We start from the raw sequence: 20205 nt of genomic DNA, 5'->3' as shown, positions 1-20205 counted from the left end.
AAGGTGGGCCCACCATCCTTCGCGTTTCGTACGCGTCGCACGCACGCACGCACGCACGTTGTCCGTCGTTACTCGCCGTCAGGGCCGGCGCGCGATCTGTAAGGCAAAGACCGGTGGCGCGGGGCTGGGCCTTGAGTGACCAGGTGAGGAGGCGCCTGTTCCCCCCGGGCCCTGCGCGGCCCCGCCCGCCGCGCCGCTTTGCCCTGAGGGGTGGGGGCAGCGATAGCGGCCCGCGCAGGTGCACGGGCTCGGCGGTCCCTGAGGGGCGCTTCGGGCCTTGCGCCGCTGCCCGGGCTCGGGCGGGGCGGTGACCTGACGTGCCTCTCGGACCCCGTGTCCTGCCGCCCTCCCAGCGGCACGCGGGTGAAACCTGCCCCGCCCCGGGCAGCGCATCCCGATCCCCCCCGCTCAGTGATATTTCACTGAGCGGGCGTCTATGGCCTATGCGATGCAGCAGCTGAAACTAGATGAGCCCAGCGGGGTGCTGGCCTTGGGATCTAGAACATTTTCCTCTGCCCTGTCCCCGGGTGCTACGGGCCCAGCACGGGGCTTCTCGGGGTGAAGGGGTGTTTATTGTGTGTGGGGGGGTGGGTGCTCTCCGTGGTGCCTGCTGAAGTTTAAGATCCACCCCCAGGCAGGCGCTACCTGCCGTGATCTTTCCCCTAATCAGCTACTGTTGGCATCTCGTGGCACAGCCTTGCAGCTCAGTTAGGGATATCTGTACCCTGCTGTAGCGCATTTCCCAAGGGGTGCTGCCATGTGCCTTCAGTGTGCCCCAGGTTATGATGGCAGCCTCTGCCTTTCTTTGTAGATTTCATAGAAGTTAAGGCCAATTTCATTAGTGATCATCCTTGTAGCACTGGTGACTGGCAAATTCTTATAGTTAACATATGTCTTATGTCGCCTTTGGTGACTGTCGTCAATTAATGTTTCGCTGGTAGAAATGTTCATGAGGAAAATGAAAGCACTGAAATATTTTTTACTCTGCAAGGTAGAGCTCAGTAGCACTTTGCAAGTGAATCACACTAACTGTATTTCATTACCTACTCACAGTGCGTAGATGCACAGAAAAGCCGAATTCCTTAGTCAGTCAGTCAAATTAGGGTGGCACAAAGTGCGATGAGCAGTTGGGTGGTTTTTTAATTTATTTTTTCTTTTTCTTCTCAGAGTCAGAAATCATAATGAGTCAGTTTAACTTTGGATCTGGTTCTGCTGGGGGAGGGTTCAACTTTGGCACTCCAAAGACAGCAGCCACCACAGCACCAACAGCATATTCATTCACAACTGGCAGTGGAGCAGGATTCAGTTTTGGGACACCAACTCAGACCCCAGCAAGCACCCAGTCTACAGGTCTGTTCTCCCTGGCCACCCCTGCTACATCTGCACAGGCTTCTGGATTCACTTTCGGATCACCGGCCACATCAACTGCAGCCCCAGCAGGAAACGTATTTTCGTTAGGGTAAGAACTAACTAGAGGAAGCATCTGTTCGTGTTGTTCTCATGAGTTGCCATAATTGAGTTGTCTTTTTCTGTAAATTTTTAAAAAATACATTGTGTGTGGGAGTGGAGAGAATCTAAGTGGAAAGCTAGCTGATAGATTAAGTCTTGTGGGGGATTCAGAAGAAGGAAGATGGGGAAGATGTTTGACATATAGAAGGAGAGCGGTTGTCCCAGGCATACCAAGTGGTGTGGAAAAGGTAGACTTTACTGAGAGGAGGTAATTAAGGAAGCCTCAAGGTAAGTGGAGTTAAGATGTGACGGGTTGTAGTATAGCGTGTTAGAACTGAGCTATCTCTTTGAGATTAAATCCGATGTTCTACAAAGGAATCTGGTAAAGGGCTGACCTTCCTGAAACTCTGCTTATCTAAAATGTTAAAGATAATCTATAAAAACCTGCCCTTCAGCAGCTTGCTGGACTATATTATAAACAGGGCAGTTCACCTTGCTATTCTTTTTCTGTCTAGGGGAAATGTACCAAAGTTAAACTTGGGCAGCAGTGGCACCACTCAGACTACAGGAATCACTGGGGGTTTTGGACTTGCTAACAGTACCACCCTTACCAGCTCTATACCAAGCAGTGTGCCTTCAAGTCAGGTAGCAGCTCCTTCTGGCTTTGTTTTTGGCCCTGCTACCACCACCACTGCTCAGGCTGGGACAGCTGGAGGGTTCAACTTCGCCAGCAGCGGAACAGCTCAAACTGGAACCCCGAACTTTAATATCAGCTCTGTGGGAAATACAACTCAGCAAGTAGCACCTACAGGGTTAACCTTTGGAGCAGCCCCAGCTGCTGCCACCATTGCAACAACTACTGCACAACCAGCCACTGCCTTCAGTCTTGGGGGACAGTCCACAGGTGAGTATCAATCTTGAATTGGAAGCCCAAGTGTTAACAGTACCATATTCGTATTAAAGCTCCTTCAGTCAGCTGACTTCTGAAACTATGTAAATGAAATGGTATTTACCTATTAAAAGTTCTAATAATGCATTGATGATTTGTTTGATAAATGGACACTGAAGTCTGCTGTTTCTGTCTGGTGTGAAATAGAATTGGTGCTGTAGGTCAGCATTTTCCAATATATGCTTGCCCGAAGTCACCAGTTACCTGTAACATTTTTTCATGTAGTCTTTAAGATGGCATCTTTATGGATGGTCTCAATAATGTCACGGAAATACAGAGTATACTTTGTACCCTAAATGTTGATAGTCAGCTTTTCTTTCTTGATCCCCGACAGATAATATGAAATTTAGAAAATATACACAGTAGAACCTTAGCAGGAGTGAAATGAAGTGAGCTGTAGCTCACGAAAGCCTATGCTTAAATAAATTTTGTTAGTCTCTAAGGTGCCACAAGTACTCCTTTTCTTTTTGTGAATACAGACTAACACGGCTGCTACTCTGAAATTTAGCAGGAGTGTTTTTGTTTGCTGCTGCAGATGCTGTAATGGGAAGTGACAGAGTGTGAGCATGCACTGAGTCAACAAATCAGTTTGTGGCCTAGTTAGATAGTTGCCTGTTAACCAAGCTGGACTCTTTTGTAGGCCATTTCGCAGAGCAAATTTATCTTTCATAGCACTCCAATCTAAGGGCCATAATGCTGTGATGAGTGGTCTGCAGGCTTATCTCATTAAATCTTGGGCTACTGACTTACTCATGTCTTGTGTCTGAGTATCTAGACGCACTCAGATGATGGGATGAAATAAGAGTTTAGAAAGAAACAACTGCAGAGATGACAATGGGATCATCTGATCTTTATTTTGCACGGCTTGGAACGTCTTTGCAATCATAGTTCCAAAAACCTTTGTGGAAAGGGTTTGGTACCATAGTACTGTGACTGTTATAGATGAATATCTCTTATTAGAACTGTGTTTTCCGTATGTGCTGGTTTTCAACCTCAAAGGACTGAAAAAATTCTGCCACATCCTGAGTGTCGGCAGCAAGTTGAAAAGTGGTTGCATTTGTAAAATCATTTCTCTTTAGAAAGAAGATCTGTATGTGGGCATTTATAGTCAGTTGCTCAGTGGACTGTGTGCCGGGGTTTGAAGCCACTACTGTACTTCCCAGGCCATTAAGGGTACGTCTTCACTACCCACCCGCTCGGCGGGTAGTGATCAATCTATCGGGGATCGATTTATCGTGTCGCGTCTAGACGCGATAAATCGATCCCCGAATCGACGCCTGTACTCCACCTCGGCAGGAGGAGTAAGCAGAGTCAATGGGGGAGCCGCCGCGGTCGACCTGCCGCCGTGAGGACGGCCAGGTAACTCAAACTAAGATACTTTGACTTCAGTTACGCGAATAGCGTAGCGGAAGTTGCATATCTTAGTTCGACCTCCACCTCCCCACAGTGTAGCCTAGGCCCAAGAATAGTTCCAGTACCTCAGACAGGGACAAAGTAGAAGCAGCAAAAAGTCAAATTTGACACATCAGCACGAAGTTACAGTGGTGGTCTTTTAGCTATTAAAAAGTGGGGTAAAGTCTATAGCCTGGGTGGGTGATGGTCAGCTGCAGTTAGTCTGCATTAGAGCAAGTCCTAAAAGTTGTTATGGACAGAATGTATTAGATCTAGTGAATCCCTTTGACAGTGCTGGATCTAGGTCTGTCAGAGAGAGATCAATATTAACCTGATAATAGATACTCTTAGCTCTACTTATAGGATATTGTGGGGTTTTTTTCAGTCTCTCTCCGCAATTGCGGGTATTTTAGAGTCTCTGCTTGAGAACTGTTTGCTCTTGTTTCATTCTTTTTGTATTTCTTAATCCAGGTTTAAATTTTGGAATACTGGCCTCGACAGCAGCCACCTCTGCACCCACAGGAACATTGACAGCTACTACCATCCAGGGACCTAGTTTATCATTTGGAGCCAAACTTGGAGGTAGGTGGTGACTGGGGCATGGTGACTGAAAGATGAGTCAGGGTGAAGGGGGTCTGACTACCCTGCTTGAAGTACTTCTGTTTATTGGGGTGTGGAGAACAGATCAAAATAGGAGTGGAGTGGACACATTATATTTTGTCTTACAGTGAATTTGCTCCTTGGTAAGCACCCTTCTGTAAGTTCTCTAAGCACCTTATTTTACTGTACAGCTCAATTTTACTTTGTACAGAGTTTTGCGCGTGAAAACTGTATTTCACAATTCTTTATGGGGTAAAATTAAACAGAAAGAGAAGTTTTTAAAGGTGATGGCAGGGGGGGAAGAGATACTTTAAAATTAAACTTGAAAAGATATGTAGTACTGATGAGGCATAATACAGGAAAACTGTTTTAGAAAACAGAAGCTGCAGAGGAGAAGACTCTTGCATCAATAGAAAGAAGATTAGTGTAGATCAAGGATTCTCAAACTTCATTTTACTATGACCCCTTTCTGACAACAAAAATTACTACATGAACCTAGGCGGGGTGGGAGGGACTGAAGCCTGCGCCCTGGGCCGGGGTGGGGGGCGGCAAAGCCCAAGGGTTTTAGTCCCAGGCCAGGGGGCCTGTAACCTGAGCCCTGCCACCCAGGGCTGAAGCCCTCAGGCTTCAGCTCCAAGTGGTAGGGCTTGGGCTTCAGCCCTGGGCCCCAGCAAGTCTAACTCCAGCCCTGGCAACCCCATTAAAACGGCATCACAACCCACTTTGGGGTCATGACCCGCAGTTTGAGAACCGCTGGTGTAGATGAATGGAGAAAAGGTGTGTCAAAAGGTCCCATTCTCTGCTTTGTTCATTCTGAGTATGTGTTGAAGCTTCAGAGAAGGATATGTTTATATGGGTTTTGGCTTTTTCTGTTCTAGGCTTGACTGCAACATCCACAGCTCCTACCACCACAGCTTCCCTTCTTGGTTCATCTGGGCCTACTTTGTTTGCATCCATAGCAAGTTCTTCAGCGCCAAACTCCTCTGCCGCCACAGGCCTCTCACGTAAGTCACAGAACATGTATCAGACAGTTTTCCTCACAGTCTGTCCTCGTATTGGCAAGTAGATGGTCAAGGAGTAGGTTGGCAGGCTCTGTTTGTGGTGATGGTGCTTTTTCACTAAAACGGAGGAATCGTGATAAGGCACAACTACAGTTATTTTGGTCTTTGATAGTGTCAGCTTGTCTTTGTTTGCTTCAGGACAGAAATCTTGTCAGTGATGTATCCTGTTCATTGCATAGAAACTTTTGTCCAGAACATAATGCATGTGAGAAGAGTGGCAATTTTAACTAACTGATTTTTTTTGTGTCTGCTGTCCTGATATTGTCATCACAGCTGAACATGCCAGTGACTATGATTACGCATGTTAAACTCAGGCCTGATCTATGCTACAGAGTTAGGTTGACATACGGCCACTTACATTGACCTAACTCTATGAGTGTCTACATTACAATGTTGCTCCTGCTGATCTAAGTCGTGCACTAGGCTGACTTAATAACTCCACCTTCCCGAGAACTGTAGCGCTTAGGTTGGTATAGTTAGGTTGATGCAGTGTCAGTATAAACACTGAATTAACTGTTCTGGCTGTCAATTCCTGGCAGCTGACAGCCCAGAGCTGCCAGTGCCCCACACTGTAAGTTTAAATTGGTGGAAGCGCACCTGGTGAGGACGTGCACTGCTGACAGCAGGAGGGGAGTGTGGACCTGAAAAATGTAATTTAATTACTACAGTGACTGTACAGCAATGTAACTTAAGTCAACTTAATTTTGTAATGTAGCTTTCCCTCCCTGTGTTGTTATCTTTGAGTAGTGTTTATGATGCTCAGGTCAGGTCTTCACATTCTATTTTCAAGTGAGGTGCTGGTTTGGGGAAGGGTGTATGTGAATATTCGGTGGTTTTAATATGCTGCATATTTCAGTAATTCCTTTGTGGTAGGAGATGTGCCAGCTACTGTCAGTTACTTCATACCAGGAAATATTAACCCTCTTCTGCCCACTTTAGGGTAGTTAATCTCACCCTGTGTCCAACTGCTCTCTCACTTTCCAAGGCTATAAATGTGTTAACAGTCATAGTCAACAACGGGGAAACAAACGTGACTAAAGAATTTTACCACAAGGGGTGATTTCTGCTGTTAATATAGCTATTTGTGTAGAAAAACACCACTTTGTACCTAGCCAGAGAGAGGTTTTAAAAGTCCTTTGGAGAAGTGAAAATGTGGGTTTATTGCACTACAGTCCTTTTGGCTACTGGGGAATATCTATTTTGATTGCTCACCTGTAACTTTTAGTAGCTTATGTATTTGCTGTATGAATAATAGAATAATTTACCAGATTTTTCTCTAAGTACTTGATGTAAAACATAGAGTCACAGAAATGTAGGACTGGAAGGGACCTCAGTAGGTCATCTAGTCTAGTCCCCTGCACTGTGGCAGGACTAAGTATTAGACCATGCCGAACAGGTGTTTGTCTAACCTGTTCTTAAAAACCTCTAATAACAGAGATTCCACAGCTTCCCTAGGTAACTTTGTTTCAGTGCTTAAATACCTTTAAAATTAGGAAGTTTTCCATAATATCTAACCCAAATCTCCCTTGTTGCAATTTAAGCCCAGAACGTCTTGTCCTGTCCTCCAGTGATTAAGGAGCAAAATTTATCACCCTCCTCTTTATAACAGTCTTTTATGCACTTGAATACTGTTATCCTGTCCCCTCTGCTCTTCTCAAGACTAAACAAACCCATTTTTTTTTTCAATCTTTCCTCCTAGTTCATATTTTCAAGACCTTTAATCATTTTTGTTGTTCTCCTCTTCACTTTCTCCAATTTATCCATACCTTTCCTGAAGTGTGATGCCGAGAACTGGACACAGTACTCCAGCTGAGGCCTTACTAGTGTTGAGTAGAGCAGAAGAATTACTACTGGTGTCTTGCTTACAACACTCCTGATAATACATCCCAGAATGATGTTTGATTTTTTTTTTGCAACAGTATTACATGTAGTTCTAAGATACTGAAGCTTCAGGATAAGGTTGTTCTTGGTCTAATCAGCTGTGACTCAAGCTCTCCAGAATGCTCACTTTCTTTGCCCCTACCCTTCAAAGAGGCTTGAGGAGGGCTTTTGGCTTGATAACGACAATCGGGTGTCCTCTCCTTTTTTAGATAAAGGCCTGTATTTTGGCTGCACTGTTTGTGGAGGTTTTTTTCCCTCCCTTTTTCTTTTTTTCCATAGATGACACTTTCTTTACTCTGTGGACCAGAGTAATTTTGTTGTTTTTTTAATATTATTCAGCTGTTTCAGGTGTTAGGACATGAAAGCAGAAGGTTGGGTCCATCAGTAAATACATATGCTATGTAACTTCAGGATCACCTTCATTTTCTGTCTATGAGAGAAACCATGTAAGTTACCAGAGAGAGCATGCAAAACTGGGCTACCTGAAGTAAGAAATAGCCGCTCACTTGCATTAGAAGAAACCAGGCAGTATTTTGAGATCTTTAGGCTGTGTTCCTATGAACACAGCCTAGCCAGATCACTCCAACCAAATTACATTACATGTTGTAAAAACTCAGTGAGTATGGAGTCAATCATGCACCTCGTGGGGACCAAACTTGTCCCTGGTGTAACTCCATTGAAGTTAGTGGAGTTCTACCAGAAATGAATTTGGCTTACTGCCTTCATTCTGCTTACGATTTAGCAGCCCTTTTCCAAAGTGTCTCTCTGTGGGGCTTAGTAAATTTGGCATGAGAGTCTTCTGAGTTTCGCCATATCCAGGTTGCTGTATTTGATACAGTGGATTGTTTCCATAATGAGTTACTCTCAATCCTTACTCTCATTTAGCCTCTGAGAACTTATCCTTCCAGGATTGTGTTCCCAACCTATCTTGAGCCTGGTGTTTGGGTCCTATTGCCTGTTCTAGCAGTTTGTACTTGTTGAATGTTGCATGTTTCAAATTATCCAAATATAATAGTAGCTTTGCAGCTGAATTGAGAAGAACTCTTAAAACAGCTGTGAGGCCTTCTGCATGTATTCATGGTTTCAATCTGCCATTCTTCACCTAGATGCCTGGATGTTCCCTCAGCCTACATAGTTCATTGCTAGTACAGATAAAATAGGGACCAGGGCACAGTAACTTTCGAAAGGGGATCCTTGTGCAGTGGGACACAGAAGAAGCTGTTTCATTCTCTTCTGTTTACAGTTGGTGGCACCTCAACTGCAGCAACCAGTCTGGGTACTCTTGGATTTGGATTAAAGGTCCCTGGAACAACGACTGCTGCAACCATCACTACCACCAGTAAGGACCAGATTCTGAAAAGAATGAGAATGGTCATGCTGATAACACTATTGTATAGTCCCATGGTTCTCATTCTCTTTCTACCCAGGATCTGAAAACCATCCACTGTTTTGTGTTATGATACATCTGGTCCCACAATTCTTTGTGGTCATTGTGGACTTGTGTTCACAGCAAGAAGCCACAGGTGGTCTTGGCTGGGGGCTGTTGGAATTTGGCAGTTTGGTTTACAGGGTTGGTGAGGGGCTGCTGTTACTGGGGTAGCATCTCCCTCTCTAGCCACCAGCCTTCCTACACAGCAGGCATAGCATTGCTTCAAGAGGCTGTGGATCTAGCTGAACATTGTGTAGGGATAGAGGGGAGGGAGAAATAGGAAGGATTAGGGAGCTGCAGTAGGATTAGTTGGGGTGACTGGGATGGGGTGGAAATAGAATAGAAAGGGAGCATCTAGCTTCTTCCCTGCCCTGGATCCTAGAGAATGCAGAATTTTGAAGCCTTTTCCCCACTTCCATCAACCAGTGGGTTGTTCGCACTTCTGAGTTGCACCCAACTGGTTGAGAAGTCCTTGTCTAGACTTAATAATAGCACAATACCAAGATCCAGGACCCAGCATCCTGTTCCTGACTCTGACAGTCAGTTGCTCTGTGATCCTTGCCTGTCTATGTCTTAGCTTTCCTTTTTGTAAAATAGTAGTATTGCCGAACAAGCATTGAGGCTTGTTTCCTTAAGGTTCATAAAGAGTTTTGACGTCCTGGAACAGAAGGTGCAGTGTAACTGTCAAGTTTTATTAACAGATGTTCATCACCATCATAAAAACATTTTTTTGTTCACCAGCTCTGCTTATAAGAAGTCCAGTTCCAAAAGAAGAGTGGTGATGCAGCTCACAAATTGCATGCATTGGCAGAGCTATGTGTAGATCCAGTATCATAGTAGTTGGGGTCCTGCAGAACTGGGTTGAGAGAGATGTGTGCAAAGTTTGCATTGCATCTTTCTCAATATTACCTGGTTAAATACGTGCTTTCAGTCCCTCATTTTAATAGAGCCACTTGGGTTGGAAGGGAAATTGGGGATCTTCAGTCCATCCCTGTCCATTGTAGCAACATTGATTTATTTATAATCAATCTTCTCTCTATATCTATATAATTTGAAAACTAAGAGAAATAAGACACCACTTGCTGCTTATACAGGATAGAGCTTTCTAAAGATCTCCTAACACCTTACAAAGCGTTATCTACATCTTACAAATGGAGAAACTCAAGTGAAGTGGCTAATCTAGATCACACAGTCAAGGTCATTTGTGAATAGAACTCATGTCTCCTAATTTTCAATCTTGCGTCCAGTCTGCTAAATCACAGGTGACCTCTCCTCCTCTATATTCGTTCCTCTCCTTTTATGTGTGGTGTGACACTAAATCTTCCCTTGCAGGCACTTCTTCTGCCCCTAGCACAGGCTTTGCCTTGAATCTTAAACCACTGACCACCACTGGTACCATTGGTGCTGTGACTTCTACTGCTACTATAACCGCCACAACAACCAGGTGAGTCCTTTCAGCCAATTGAGTTACTGCCAAGTGTCCTAGTTCAGTGGCTGAGTACTGAGAGTGAGTATTCAAATTCATGATGTAGTCAGTTTATTGGATTTTGGGTGGAGGAATCAGAATAGGCTACTCCAGACAAAGAGTCTGTGGTTGGATTGGAATGCAGCAGTACAGTGAGTATCCTAGATATACTATATCCTGGCAAGGATGTTCTGTTGGGGTCTATTTATAATTCAGTGGTATTGTGGTTTACCCTAACTGTGCTGTCAGCTTTATATCTTGTCATTTTTGAGCTTGTATTCATTCTAATGCTTAATGCTTTCTCAACTTCCTGAACCCCAGTGCTCCCCCAGTGATGACTTATGCTCAGCTGGAGAGTCTGATTAATAAGTGGAGCCTAGAACTGGAGGACCAGGAGAAACATTTTCTTCATCAGGCTACCCAGGTCAATGCCTGGGATCGGACACTGATTGAGAATGGAGAGAAGGTGAGATGGCATGCCTTATCAACCTGCTTTTCACATAGGGCCAGATTTTTAAAGGTATTTGGGTGCCAAAAGATGCAAATAGCCACCCAGTGGAATTTTCAAAAGCACCTAGACACCAAACTCCCATTGGTGGGTTTTTTGGGGGGAGAAGGAAATCCCAGTAGGCACCTATCTGCTGCTTAGACAGCTTTACAAATCTGACCCAGCATGATTAAGAGTTGCCCAGATAAGATGAGAAATCTTAGACCAGCCTGTTTCTAGGAGTTGGCTTTTGTGGCCGTAACTCCAGTGCTAAATCTAAAATGTTCTTTATAAATATTTATACCACTATTTCCTCTTTCTAGTACACAATTTTCATGGTGTTTTTCTCAATCCCACCCCTTTCCATCTACCCCTACATCCTGACAGATGATTTCTGAATTCTGTTACTACAGTCTGTTAAATGCTGTGTGTTCCTGTCTGGTTTTAGATTACTTCGTTACACAGAGAAGTGGAGAAAGTGAAGCTGGATCAGAAGAGGTAAGAGAGACTGAGTGCTTTAGTGAGTTGTTTTATTTTCCTGGGATAGTGTTCTTTCCATCTCCTTGCAGCCTTCTGATGATGAAGTGTTTATACACCATATATAACTCTCCCCTAAGTTGCTTTCAGTAGCACACTTATTCATTTGCCTTTTTGCAGGTTGGATCAGGAACTTGATTTCATTCTGTCACAACAGAAGGAGCTGGAAGATTTGCTGATTCCTTTGGAGGAGTCTGTAAAGGAACAGAGTGGGACTATCTACTTGCAGCACGCAGATGAGGAGCGGGAGCGAACGTAAGGAAGTGACTCTGGTTAAGCACATGATAGGGCAGAACTAATGTAGTAACATTTGCAAACAGGGAGAATTAAACTTGGACTACAGGGCATTCTATGGGGTTGCTATAGGATGAGGAAACTAGTAACAGCTTTTTCTGGAACGTAGTCTTCCCAGTGCCTTGCATTTCCCATATTGGAAGTGGGGATAGAGGAATGGGGAAGTAGAGCTGTCAATATATTTTATTAGGTAGCATCAACGGAGTTCTTTTGAGGGATGTGGACTTAACTAGCTATTTGAGGGCAGTCTATTAATGATCTCTCTACTACTACTGAAAGTGAAGTCCCATGGGTGCTGATTAGAGACAGGGAAGCACTGTGTGTGATTATTCAAGTCATGCAAGCATTTTAAGGCAAGGACTGGTGAATTCTAGTAAGGCGACCAGAGAGGGTGTCTGACTTGCCCAAGAGATGTCTTGCAGGATCTGGACCAGTTGGTTTGTTTTATTCCTCTGGCAGGGTATGAGGAGAATATTCTCTTGAATCTTAAATGTCAAAGAGCACTGAAGACATCTCTGCTCCCAGTGTCCTCACATGTCTCTCTCCTATGAAAGAATGTTGGTGTTGCCTAGTTCATGTGGCAAAACATTCCTCCCAGTGTACCTGGTATATCTGTTTGTTTGATTTGAAACACTCTGACCACATCTCCTCCTATGTTCTTTGCAGCTATAAATTGGCTGAAAACATAGATGCCCAGTTGAAGCGTATGGCACAGGATCTCAAAGACATCATCGAGCACCTAAACACATCTGGGGGCCCTGCCGATACCAGTGACCCAGTGAGTATGAGCCCAGTACTCTTGTGAACGTGGTAAAAATCTCTTATAGGCCATTTTAACTTGTGTAGCTCTCAATACTCTTCGTCGTTTGTATTTTCAGTATTTGAAGAGGATTTTACAGCTTTTACTCCCTGGTTTTTTTTTCTGTTGGCCAAACTCCTGTTCCAGCACAAGCCAATGTGGCTTCCTTATGCTTCCTCTAGGGTCACGTGAACATTATAAATGCTGCCTGCAGAGAGATTGCAAAACCTCCCCACACAATCACTCACCTGTTGTATTTATCTCTTATATAAATATATTTTTGAAGTCTGGAAGATATTTTCCACCATATTGTAGACTTTTGCAGACCTATCAGATTTTGGGTGTGAACTTTGGATAATCCTGTATGCACCACTCAGCTGCCCTAGGGACAACAGGCCATCTCTTGCTTGGGTTTAGGACCAAATACTATTTGTTTTACACAGATAGTGTGGCTGCAATCCTGCTTACTATTATGCTGCTTGCATATTCCTTGTGATGGATCAAAATTCTCCTCCGTCCCATGTACATCTGACATTATTTCCATCTGTTGTACTTTTCATCTTCTAATTCAGACCTGCATTCTCATCTTTCTCCTACAAATCAACTTGATTTTAATCTCCATCATGGTTTTTGCCTGTAGGCTTGTCAGTGGAGAACTTCCCAGCCTCTTCTACACCACCCTGAGAGTAAACCTTTTACGGGTATGATGTATCTGACCTCTGTTAGCTTAAGAAAGCCCAGGCCACAAGGATATTTTCCAAACCAGGGGTCCCCCATACAGCTGTACTATGTGCTACTTCTGTACCAGCTTCACCTGGGTGAAGTGACTGATAGACTTGCTAAATGTATGGAATACTTAGTTAGCCCTGACTGCTACAGCAAGCCCTGGGGACCAGGATAGACTGGTGTCTAACTGGTATTTCTCTTACTGTTGTTCATTTCCACGTGTTACAACACAATAACTCACACCTAAAATCTTGCATCTATTTCTCTCCAGCTCCAGCAGATCTGTAAAATTTTGAATGCACACATGGATTCACTGCAGTGGATTGACCAGAACTCTGGTAAGAACCTTAATGAAGTCTTTTTTTAAGTAAAAAAAAAAAACAGACTGGCCAAAATGTCAGGTCTGAACTGCACTTAGGAAGGAAGATTGGATATCTTGAAGGGGAAGTCTAATCTCTTACTGGCCTCTCTATTCAGTGCTTAGTGGAGGGACTGAATGTTGAGAGATCAGCTAAATAGTGATTGGTGCTGGTAGTGGACTGTGCAAAACAATCACTTGTTATGAAGTTAAAGTACTAACTCCAGTTCTAGTGTGTGTGTGTTTCTTGACCATAGATCACTAAAGAAAGATACATGAGGCGTCTTCCCCAAGTACCTAGTCTATCGTCATTTGGATTCCCCTCTGTCTTCATGCTCCATTAAAGGCCTATAGACTCAGTAGTTCCTGGATGAAGTTCCTGGACATTTGCTAAATATGTTAGGAAAATCAGTGTTCTAAAACTATCAATAGAAAATGGCTTCCCTATTGATAGTCCTGAGCATGGGCTTTTACGATGTTATCAGCCTTTTCTTTATGGAAAATGTCTTATGAGGTTCACAAATGCCAATTTTTAAAATGCTCTGGTCACCCCCATTGGCCTTCCTACCTCAGTACCTATCCTGTGGCCCCTCTCTCTCCTGACTTTCAGCACAGGAAGATTGCTCCTTACACTGTTAGCTGAGGTCAAACGTTCCTTCCCTGCAGGTGCAGTAACTGCATTTTCTGAGGGACACTGCAGAAGTTGCAAAGTAACTTTGAGAAGATAATACTGAGCAGATGTTATGCTTGGTATTAGAAAGGAAGATTGCTCTCCAGGGACTAGTTTTTTTTCCCACTAAAATATTGGGATGCTTCCAGGGTTTAATTGCTTTTTCTAAAGTTATTACACATAGTTTTCATGACCAGGAACCATCTGTCTCCCAGTAAAGGATCCTGAGTATTCTAGCTAGTTTGCATCCCTCCTTAACTGAACTTAATTAGCCACAAGGGGACACTGTTGAGTGATGTGGTGCTGCTCTTTCCAGGACTCAGGTACACTAGCTCTGCTGCAGTCTCAACTCCTGCAAAGCTGTGAATGTCCCCAAACCCATGGTTTATATTCATCCCTGTTGAAAGTAGGCACAACTCCCTTGATTTAAATAGACTTGTGTCTCCTTATACCAGAGCTGTATTTGGCTTCCAGATTCCTAAAAGGTGTTAACTTCTCAGTACCCAGTGCTTGTCATCATGATGAGACTTGACAGCTTCTGGGATGTCGCCTATAGCAGCAGATCTGTGGGTCCAGTTGCAGAAAGTATCTGGAAACGTTAACCTTGTGTAAAGCAGTTGCCTGTTTCTTTTGAAGATGATTATTAAAGGGGTTGCAATTTGTTCCCTCAGTGTGAGAATTTTTCTTGTATTACAAATAGGACGCTACCAAATTCATGGTCAGTTTTGGTCAATTTCATGGTCATAAAATTTTTAAAATAGTAAATTTCATTATTTCAGCTATTTAAATTTGAAATTTCATGGTGTTGTAATTGTAGGGGTCCTGACCCAAAAAGGAGGGGGAAAGGGGTTGGGGAGGGGGAGGAGGGTTTGCAAGGTTATAATGGTGTGGGGGTTGTGGTACTGCTACTCTTACTTCTATGCTGCTGCAGCCGGTGGCTGCTTTCAGAGCTGGGCAGCTGGAGAGCGGTGACTGCTGGCCGGGATCCCAGCTTTGAAGGCAGAGCCACCGTCAGCAGCAGGGCAGAAGTAAGGATGGCATGGTATTGTGCTAATCTTACTTTTACGCTGCTGTTGGCAGGGCGCTGCCTTCAGAGCTGGGCACCTGGCCAACAGTTGCCGCTCTCCAGCTGCCTAGCTCTGAAGGCAGTGCAGAAATAAGGGTGGCAATACCACGATTCCCCCCTAAAATAACCTTGTGACCCCCCTGCAACTCCCTTTTGGGTTAGGACTCCCAATTTGAGACACTCTGGTCTCCCCCGTGACATCTGTATAGTATACGGTAAAAGCACACAAGACCAGATTTCACAGTCCATGACGTGTTTTTCATGGCTGAATTTGGTAGGGTCCTAATTGTAAATCATGGCTATTCAGCCAGTTAATTAGATCACTAGATGAATTGAATAGTCCAATGTCTATTTTTAGGGGATATGCAAGTTTCAAAGAGGAACCTGTCAACTTTAGTATGACAGGGCTAGTCCCTAAAGCAGGGGTTGGAGCAGTTGATGTTACAAAATGTACTTTTTTCCCTAAATGATTCATGTGCTTCCTTTGTTCCCTTAGGGTGTTTAGCAAATATAAGAGTCCCTGTTCTTATGTACACTTCCCCATCATGTGCCCCCTTCTGCAACAGCCAGAATGGCTTGTCCCATTGGCAGGACTGGGAGAAGTGGAGCTTCTAAGATTATATTTTTCTTGATTTTAAAAATGTAAAACATAGATTGTTCACAAGTTTCTAAATCCCATTCCCTTAAAACACCTTTAGAGCCACTTCATAAAAGCAAAGGAGCTCTTCTAGATAATAGTTACATCTGTTATTTTGTCTGAGGGGTTTCTTAATAAGACTTATGTAACTTTAACATTTGCATCCAGAGAGCTGTATTAGCCTAGTAAATGTGTGGGTTTTTTAAAATATGGAACAGGCACCTACTAGATTCCAAACTCTCACATTGGTAAGATCTGTAAACACACCTTTAGGCTAATCTGCTTCCCATTTCCAATGAGTCTGCTCCTTCTCGGCCCATCATAGCACCTTAAAATGACAAGAGCTTAGCTGGCGGAACACGGGTATAGTCTAGAAAATCTTAAGTCTCTCCTCTTGCCAAAATAACTCCACGGAATTTTACTTTCTTCCTGTTTCTCTTATTAAATGTTTGAGGGTTACCATAGCTGACCGGACACTGGTGAGAGCTCTGTTTGTAATGGGACTATTAAGTTTTGAGATGCATATATTTGTAGCTGATGGTGGGGCTAAAACTCACTGTACACAGAGTGCCCTGCATAATATGGAGCTTTGAAAGGGTATTTAAGTTTGCTGAGTTATTTGTTCTTGAAAATATGGGCTATTGCATGTGTTTTAACACTTCTAATACATGTTAACTGCAAAGGGAAAGCTTGTTTGTCCAGGAGAGGGCTTTCCTGGAGTCTGACTTAAGATTGGAATGAACTCCTGCAGACTCGAAGTATTAACACAAAACATGCTGCTTTCTATTCCAAGTGCAAAATGCATTTCAACCTGCCTTCATTTACAAAAACGCATAGTGTATCTTACGTTCATTAAAATGTGTATATAATAAACCCATATATAATTTTCCCTTTAAGAAGAAAGAAAACATCCCAAATGCTAGTCAGGTCACTTAATGTACTCCTGGAAGACACTCTGATATCACATGATGTATTACAAAAACTTAAATGGACTAGAATGTCTCTGTAATACAGACCCATAGTGCAGCTTTATGATAAAGATTGGTGAAATGATTCCGGAGGAGTCACTTACAGGCTTTCAGAAAGAGTAGGCTTTTTCAGTGCAGTGCCTACAGCATACAGAACTATTACAGAAATTTTACAGACAATAATTGAGAATGGATTATAGGTCATGAAGAGGGCAGAGCGGCTTGTGTGTGTGTGTGATTTGCATATTTCCAAAATATGGAGCCTGTTCCAACTACTCATGTTCAGCAAGTGTTTAGGTTCTAACTTTGTAAAACTTTTGTTGAAAATGTAAATGAAATAACATAAATCAGCAAGGAAGATTGGTGTGATGTCTAAAATGTCCTCTTGGGCTCGTCCACTTGTTTCTGGGTGTTGCTGGAGTTTCTCCCATCAAAGCCATCCAATGAGCCTTTTGTAGTTCAGCAGTGTCTTGTGTTGGGTTTTTCTCTCCCCTTCTGTTCCCAAACCTATCTTAATCATTGATCTTTACTCTTTCTGAGACACTCGTCTCTCCTCCAGACCTGTACTGCCTAGGGCTGGCTCTTATGATGTTCATGTGATCCTCATGTGTGTATTATGTTTTTTCCCCTCTTCCCACAGCCCTGCTGCAGAGGAAAGTGGAGGAGGTGACGAAGGTTTGTGAGAGCCGCCGAAAGGAACAGGAACGCAGTTTTCGGATCACATTTGATTGAGTGATCCAAGAAATATCTACTGCTGTAATATTCACTTGATAGCCATTATGTAAAAACTTAGGAAAAATAGAGTAAAAATTGTGATATGTTGTTTTTTTGTTTCAATAAAATGCTTTTTCATGCCAAACCTTCTATTGTCTGCAATATCCACCTTACTGGAATTCACATTGACTCATACCATAGAGATTGCATAGAGCTTCTTAGTTCTGCAGCCTCTGTGTCCTTGTTCTGTGGTTTTTGTATGTAGGTTTCATGTATTTTACTCAGTTCTTGTTTGCTGTCTTTAGAGTGTTTTAAACTACAGTGAAGTCACATGACTAACCTCGCCAGCTCAATTTTGCTTTAAAATTGGGCTTATGATGACCTATATTAAGACCTAAACTTAGTATGTGCTATTAAAATAAATTTAAAAAATTCAAGCAGTACATGTTTGCTGCTGAAGTTTTAAAGGAAGTCAGATCATTGAACTGGTGGAATTCACTGACAAAGCACCAGGAATCAGTTTGTTGAAGTGCTAAACCAGCTTTTGAAAGCAATAGCCTCTTCTGCAGATGCAGAAAATATTTTCTTCATTTCAGTTTATTCAACTAGTTCAGTTCAATGACTAGTGCATTAAATGTTAAGATGATTAGGAGTTGAAAAACAAAACAGAAGCTTGTTTTCTCTTCCAATCTGACAAGTATGAATGGGTGGTGTCCGTATTTGTACAGCACTTGGCCCGAGGGGGCCCTGATTGTGGTTGGTGCCAAGGACCCATAATGTGGTGATTACTAGCAGGCCAGCCTGCATAGCAGGGCCATGGCTATGGTGGGGCTAGGGTGACCAAATGTCCAGTTTTGGACCAGAACACCTGGTCAAAAAGGAATCCTGATGGCTCTGGTCAGCACCACTGAATGTTCGGTTTGCATCACCGCGGTGGGGCTGGCAAGCTCCCTCCTAGCACTGTGGCCTGCTGGGCTCCCAGGTCTGGAAGCAGCTGGCATGTCCAGCTCCTAGCTTTAAGGCCTGTCAGGTGAGTCTGCGTGTTGCCCCGCCCACAGGCGCAGCTCCCATTGGCTGGGTCAGGGCAGGGGAGGAACTAGCGCCACTTGCAAGCGCTCAGCAGGTGGCTGTTGAGGGGTCACGTGGTGCGTGATTCTCCTGCTGCTGCATGGCCCTCTTCTCATGTGGCTCAGCTTGAGCTGTGGTGCGTGCCCTGCTGCGAACCACGGTCTGTCGCCCCATCACCAGCACCCAGGAGTTCAAGGTATGTGTATCAGTATCTCCCAGTGCTGGGAATGGGGCTGCGTCCCTATCATGCATTCCTCCCCATCCCAACCCCCACCCCCCATCATTGCATCCCTCCCCTGTCCTATCCTATCCTGTCCCCCACACCTACCCATCCCAGCCCTGTACCCCTTACAGCACTCTCCCACCCATCCTCTCTACCTCCCAGAGCCGCTACCCCCATGTCCCTCACCCCTGCACTCCATTCACCACCATACACTGCTGCACTCCCATTATGGACCAATACATCCTTGTGCCCCCCACATCCTCATTCACCTGTAGCCTTCTGCCTCCCCACATACCCCTCCCACACCCTCCTCTCTCCTTCACTGCCCCCCCTCACCTCCACCCTGCTCTTCTCCTTGGCCTCTTTCCTTCCTCATCCTCTCTCCTCCACACATGCCCACATCTTTTGCCCTACAGCCCCACCCCCTTTTCGGCTGGCTGATTTAGGCAGCCCCTGGAAAAGCGTATGAAAAAGTGTGTCTGTAGGCAAGTGTGTGTGTGCATACATGCATGGCAAGTGTGTCTTTGTGTAGAGAGGTGTGTGTTTTGCTGCATCACCTGCATGTGTATATACCTGTGTGAATACAATTTGTAGCCTAACTCTTGGACTTTTGTTCCTCTTGCTGGCTTGCACACAAGAAAATAGATGTTATGAAATGAATAGACATTTTATGCCAAGTTTTTAAAAGAGAAGGGAACACTGAAAGAAACGTATTATTTCTTAAACAGTGGATGTTGACTAGGTAATTGCAGAAAAGCCAATGTATCATACATTTCTCCCCACCTTTGTCTACCTACATTATAAACTTTGTTGCAGGCTCTCTTTTTATGTGGATGTCCAGCACCTACCACCCTGGAAACCTGATCTTATTTGGGGTCTCTAGGTACTAAACAATAATTGTAATAATAAATAATGTGGAAGTATGTGTTAGTGCATGCTAGATATGTACACATGAATACACATGTATCTGCAGGTAGGTGTGAGAGTCTGTAGAAACTGCTTTATTTTTATAGGTATCTGGACAGGTGTACATTTCTGTGGCTGTGCTCTATGCATTTGTATCAGGCTGCAGGAGTGAGCCTTTAATGGACCCACTGTAGCTGTGATAATGTGTGGTCCTACTTCTACATGTACAATTACAATAACTTTAGTGAACAAAAACCATGGAGCTGGTTACGAAAAATGGGAAGAGGGAATGGTGAAAACCTTAGTGAAATTTCATTGACTGTTTTGCTGCCCCTTCTAGCATCATGTAACAAATAAAACCTGAACTTAGCAGGATCCATCTGTCAAAACAATAGCCATGCCTGTTTGGGCCTTGCAGTGAAAACCAGCACGTGCTTGAGGGTGGGGAAGAGCAAGCGCCGGCGGGGGGATGGAGGGAGCGGAGGGCGGGGGTCAGGAAGCAGGGCGTGGGCGGGTTTCTGCGATT

At 44.0% G+C, this 20205-nt stretch overlaps 1 protein-coding gene across 2 annotated transcripts; it reads left to right on the top strand.

Annotated features, from left to right (window-relative positions):
• Positions 1 to 7: 7 nt before the first annotated feature.
• On the top strand, positions 8 to 17627 carry NUP62CL (nucleoporin 62 C-terminal like). 2 transcript variants are annotated; one of them, XM_037908853.2, is made up of 13 exons: positions 8 to 143; positions 1168 to 1459; positions 1965 to 2353; positions 4262 to 4372; positions 5269 to 5394; positions 8576 to 8671; positions 10094 to 10205; positions 10548 to 10692; positions 11162 to 11211; positions 11371 to 11505; positions 12211 to 12322; positions 13341 to 13407; positions 17409 to 17627. In XM_037908853.2, exons 2-13 carry the CDS (start codon positions 1182 to 1184, stop codon positions 17498 to 17500), a joined length of 1713 nt encoding a protein of 570 aa, XP_037764781.1. In that variant the 5' UTR covers positions 8 to 143; positions 1168 to 1181; the 3' UTR covers positions 17501 to 17627. The 2 variants fall into 2 exon arrangements, with proteins under 2 accessions (XP_037764781.1, XP_043378323.1); XM_043522388.1 differs by lacking the exon at positions 8 to 143 and adding an exon at positions 231 to 558.
• The last annotated feature ends 2578 nt before the right edge of the window (positions 17628 to 20205 follow it).

This window comes from Chelonia mydas, chromosome 9 (assembly GCF_015237465.2).
Source record: "Chelonia mydas isolate rCheMyd1 chromosome 9, rCheMyd1.pri.v2, whole genome shotgun sequence".
Classification (NCBI taxonomy): Eukaryota; Metazoa; Chordata; order Testudines; family Cheloniidae; genus Chelonia; species Chelonia mydas.
Note: the sequence above shows the minus strand (reverse complement) of the source record. Positions and strands in the feature narration are given on the sequence as shown.

What these genes read in the sequence shown, in the direction of transcription:
- NUP62CL (XM_043522388.1), top strand. Translation starts at nt 468, where the DNA reads ATGAGCCCAGCGGGGTGCTGGCCTTGGGATCTAGAACATTTTCCTCTG. An exon ending in GGAAACGTATTTTCGTTAGG is followed by an intron (nt 1,460 to 1,964) that starts GTAAGAACTAAC and finishes TTTTCTGTCTAG; the next exon opens with GGGAAATGTACCAAAGTTAA. An exon ending in GTGAAGCTGGATCAGAAGAG is followed by an intron (nt 11,212 to 11,370) that starts GTAAGAGAGACT and finishes GCCTTTTTGCAG; the next exon opens with GTTGGATCAGGAACTTGATT.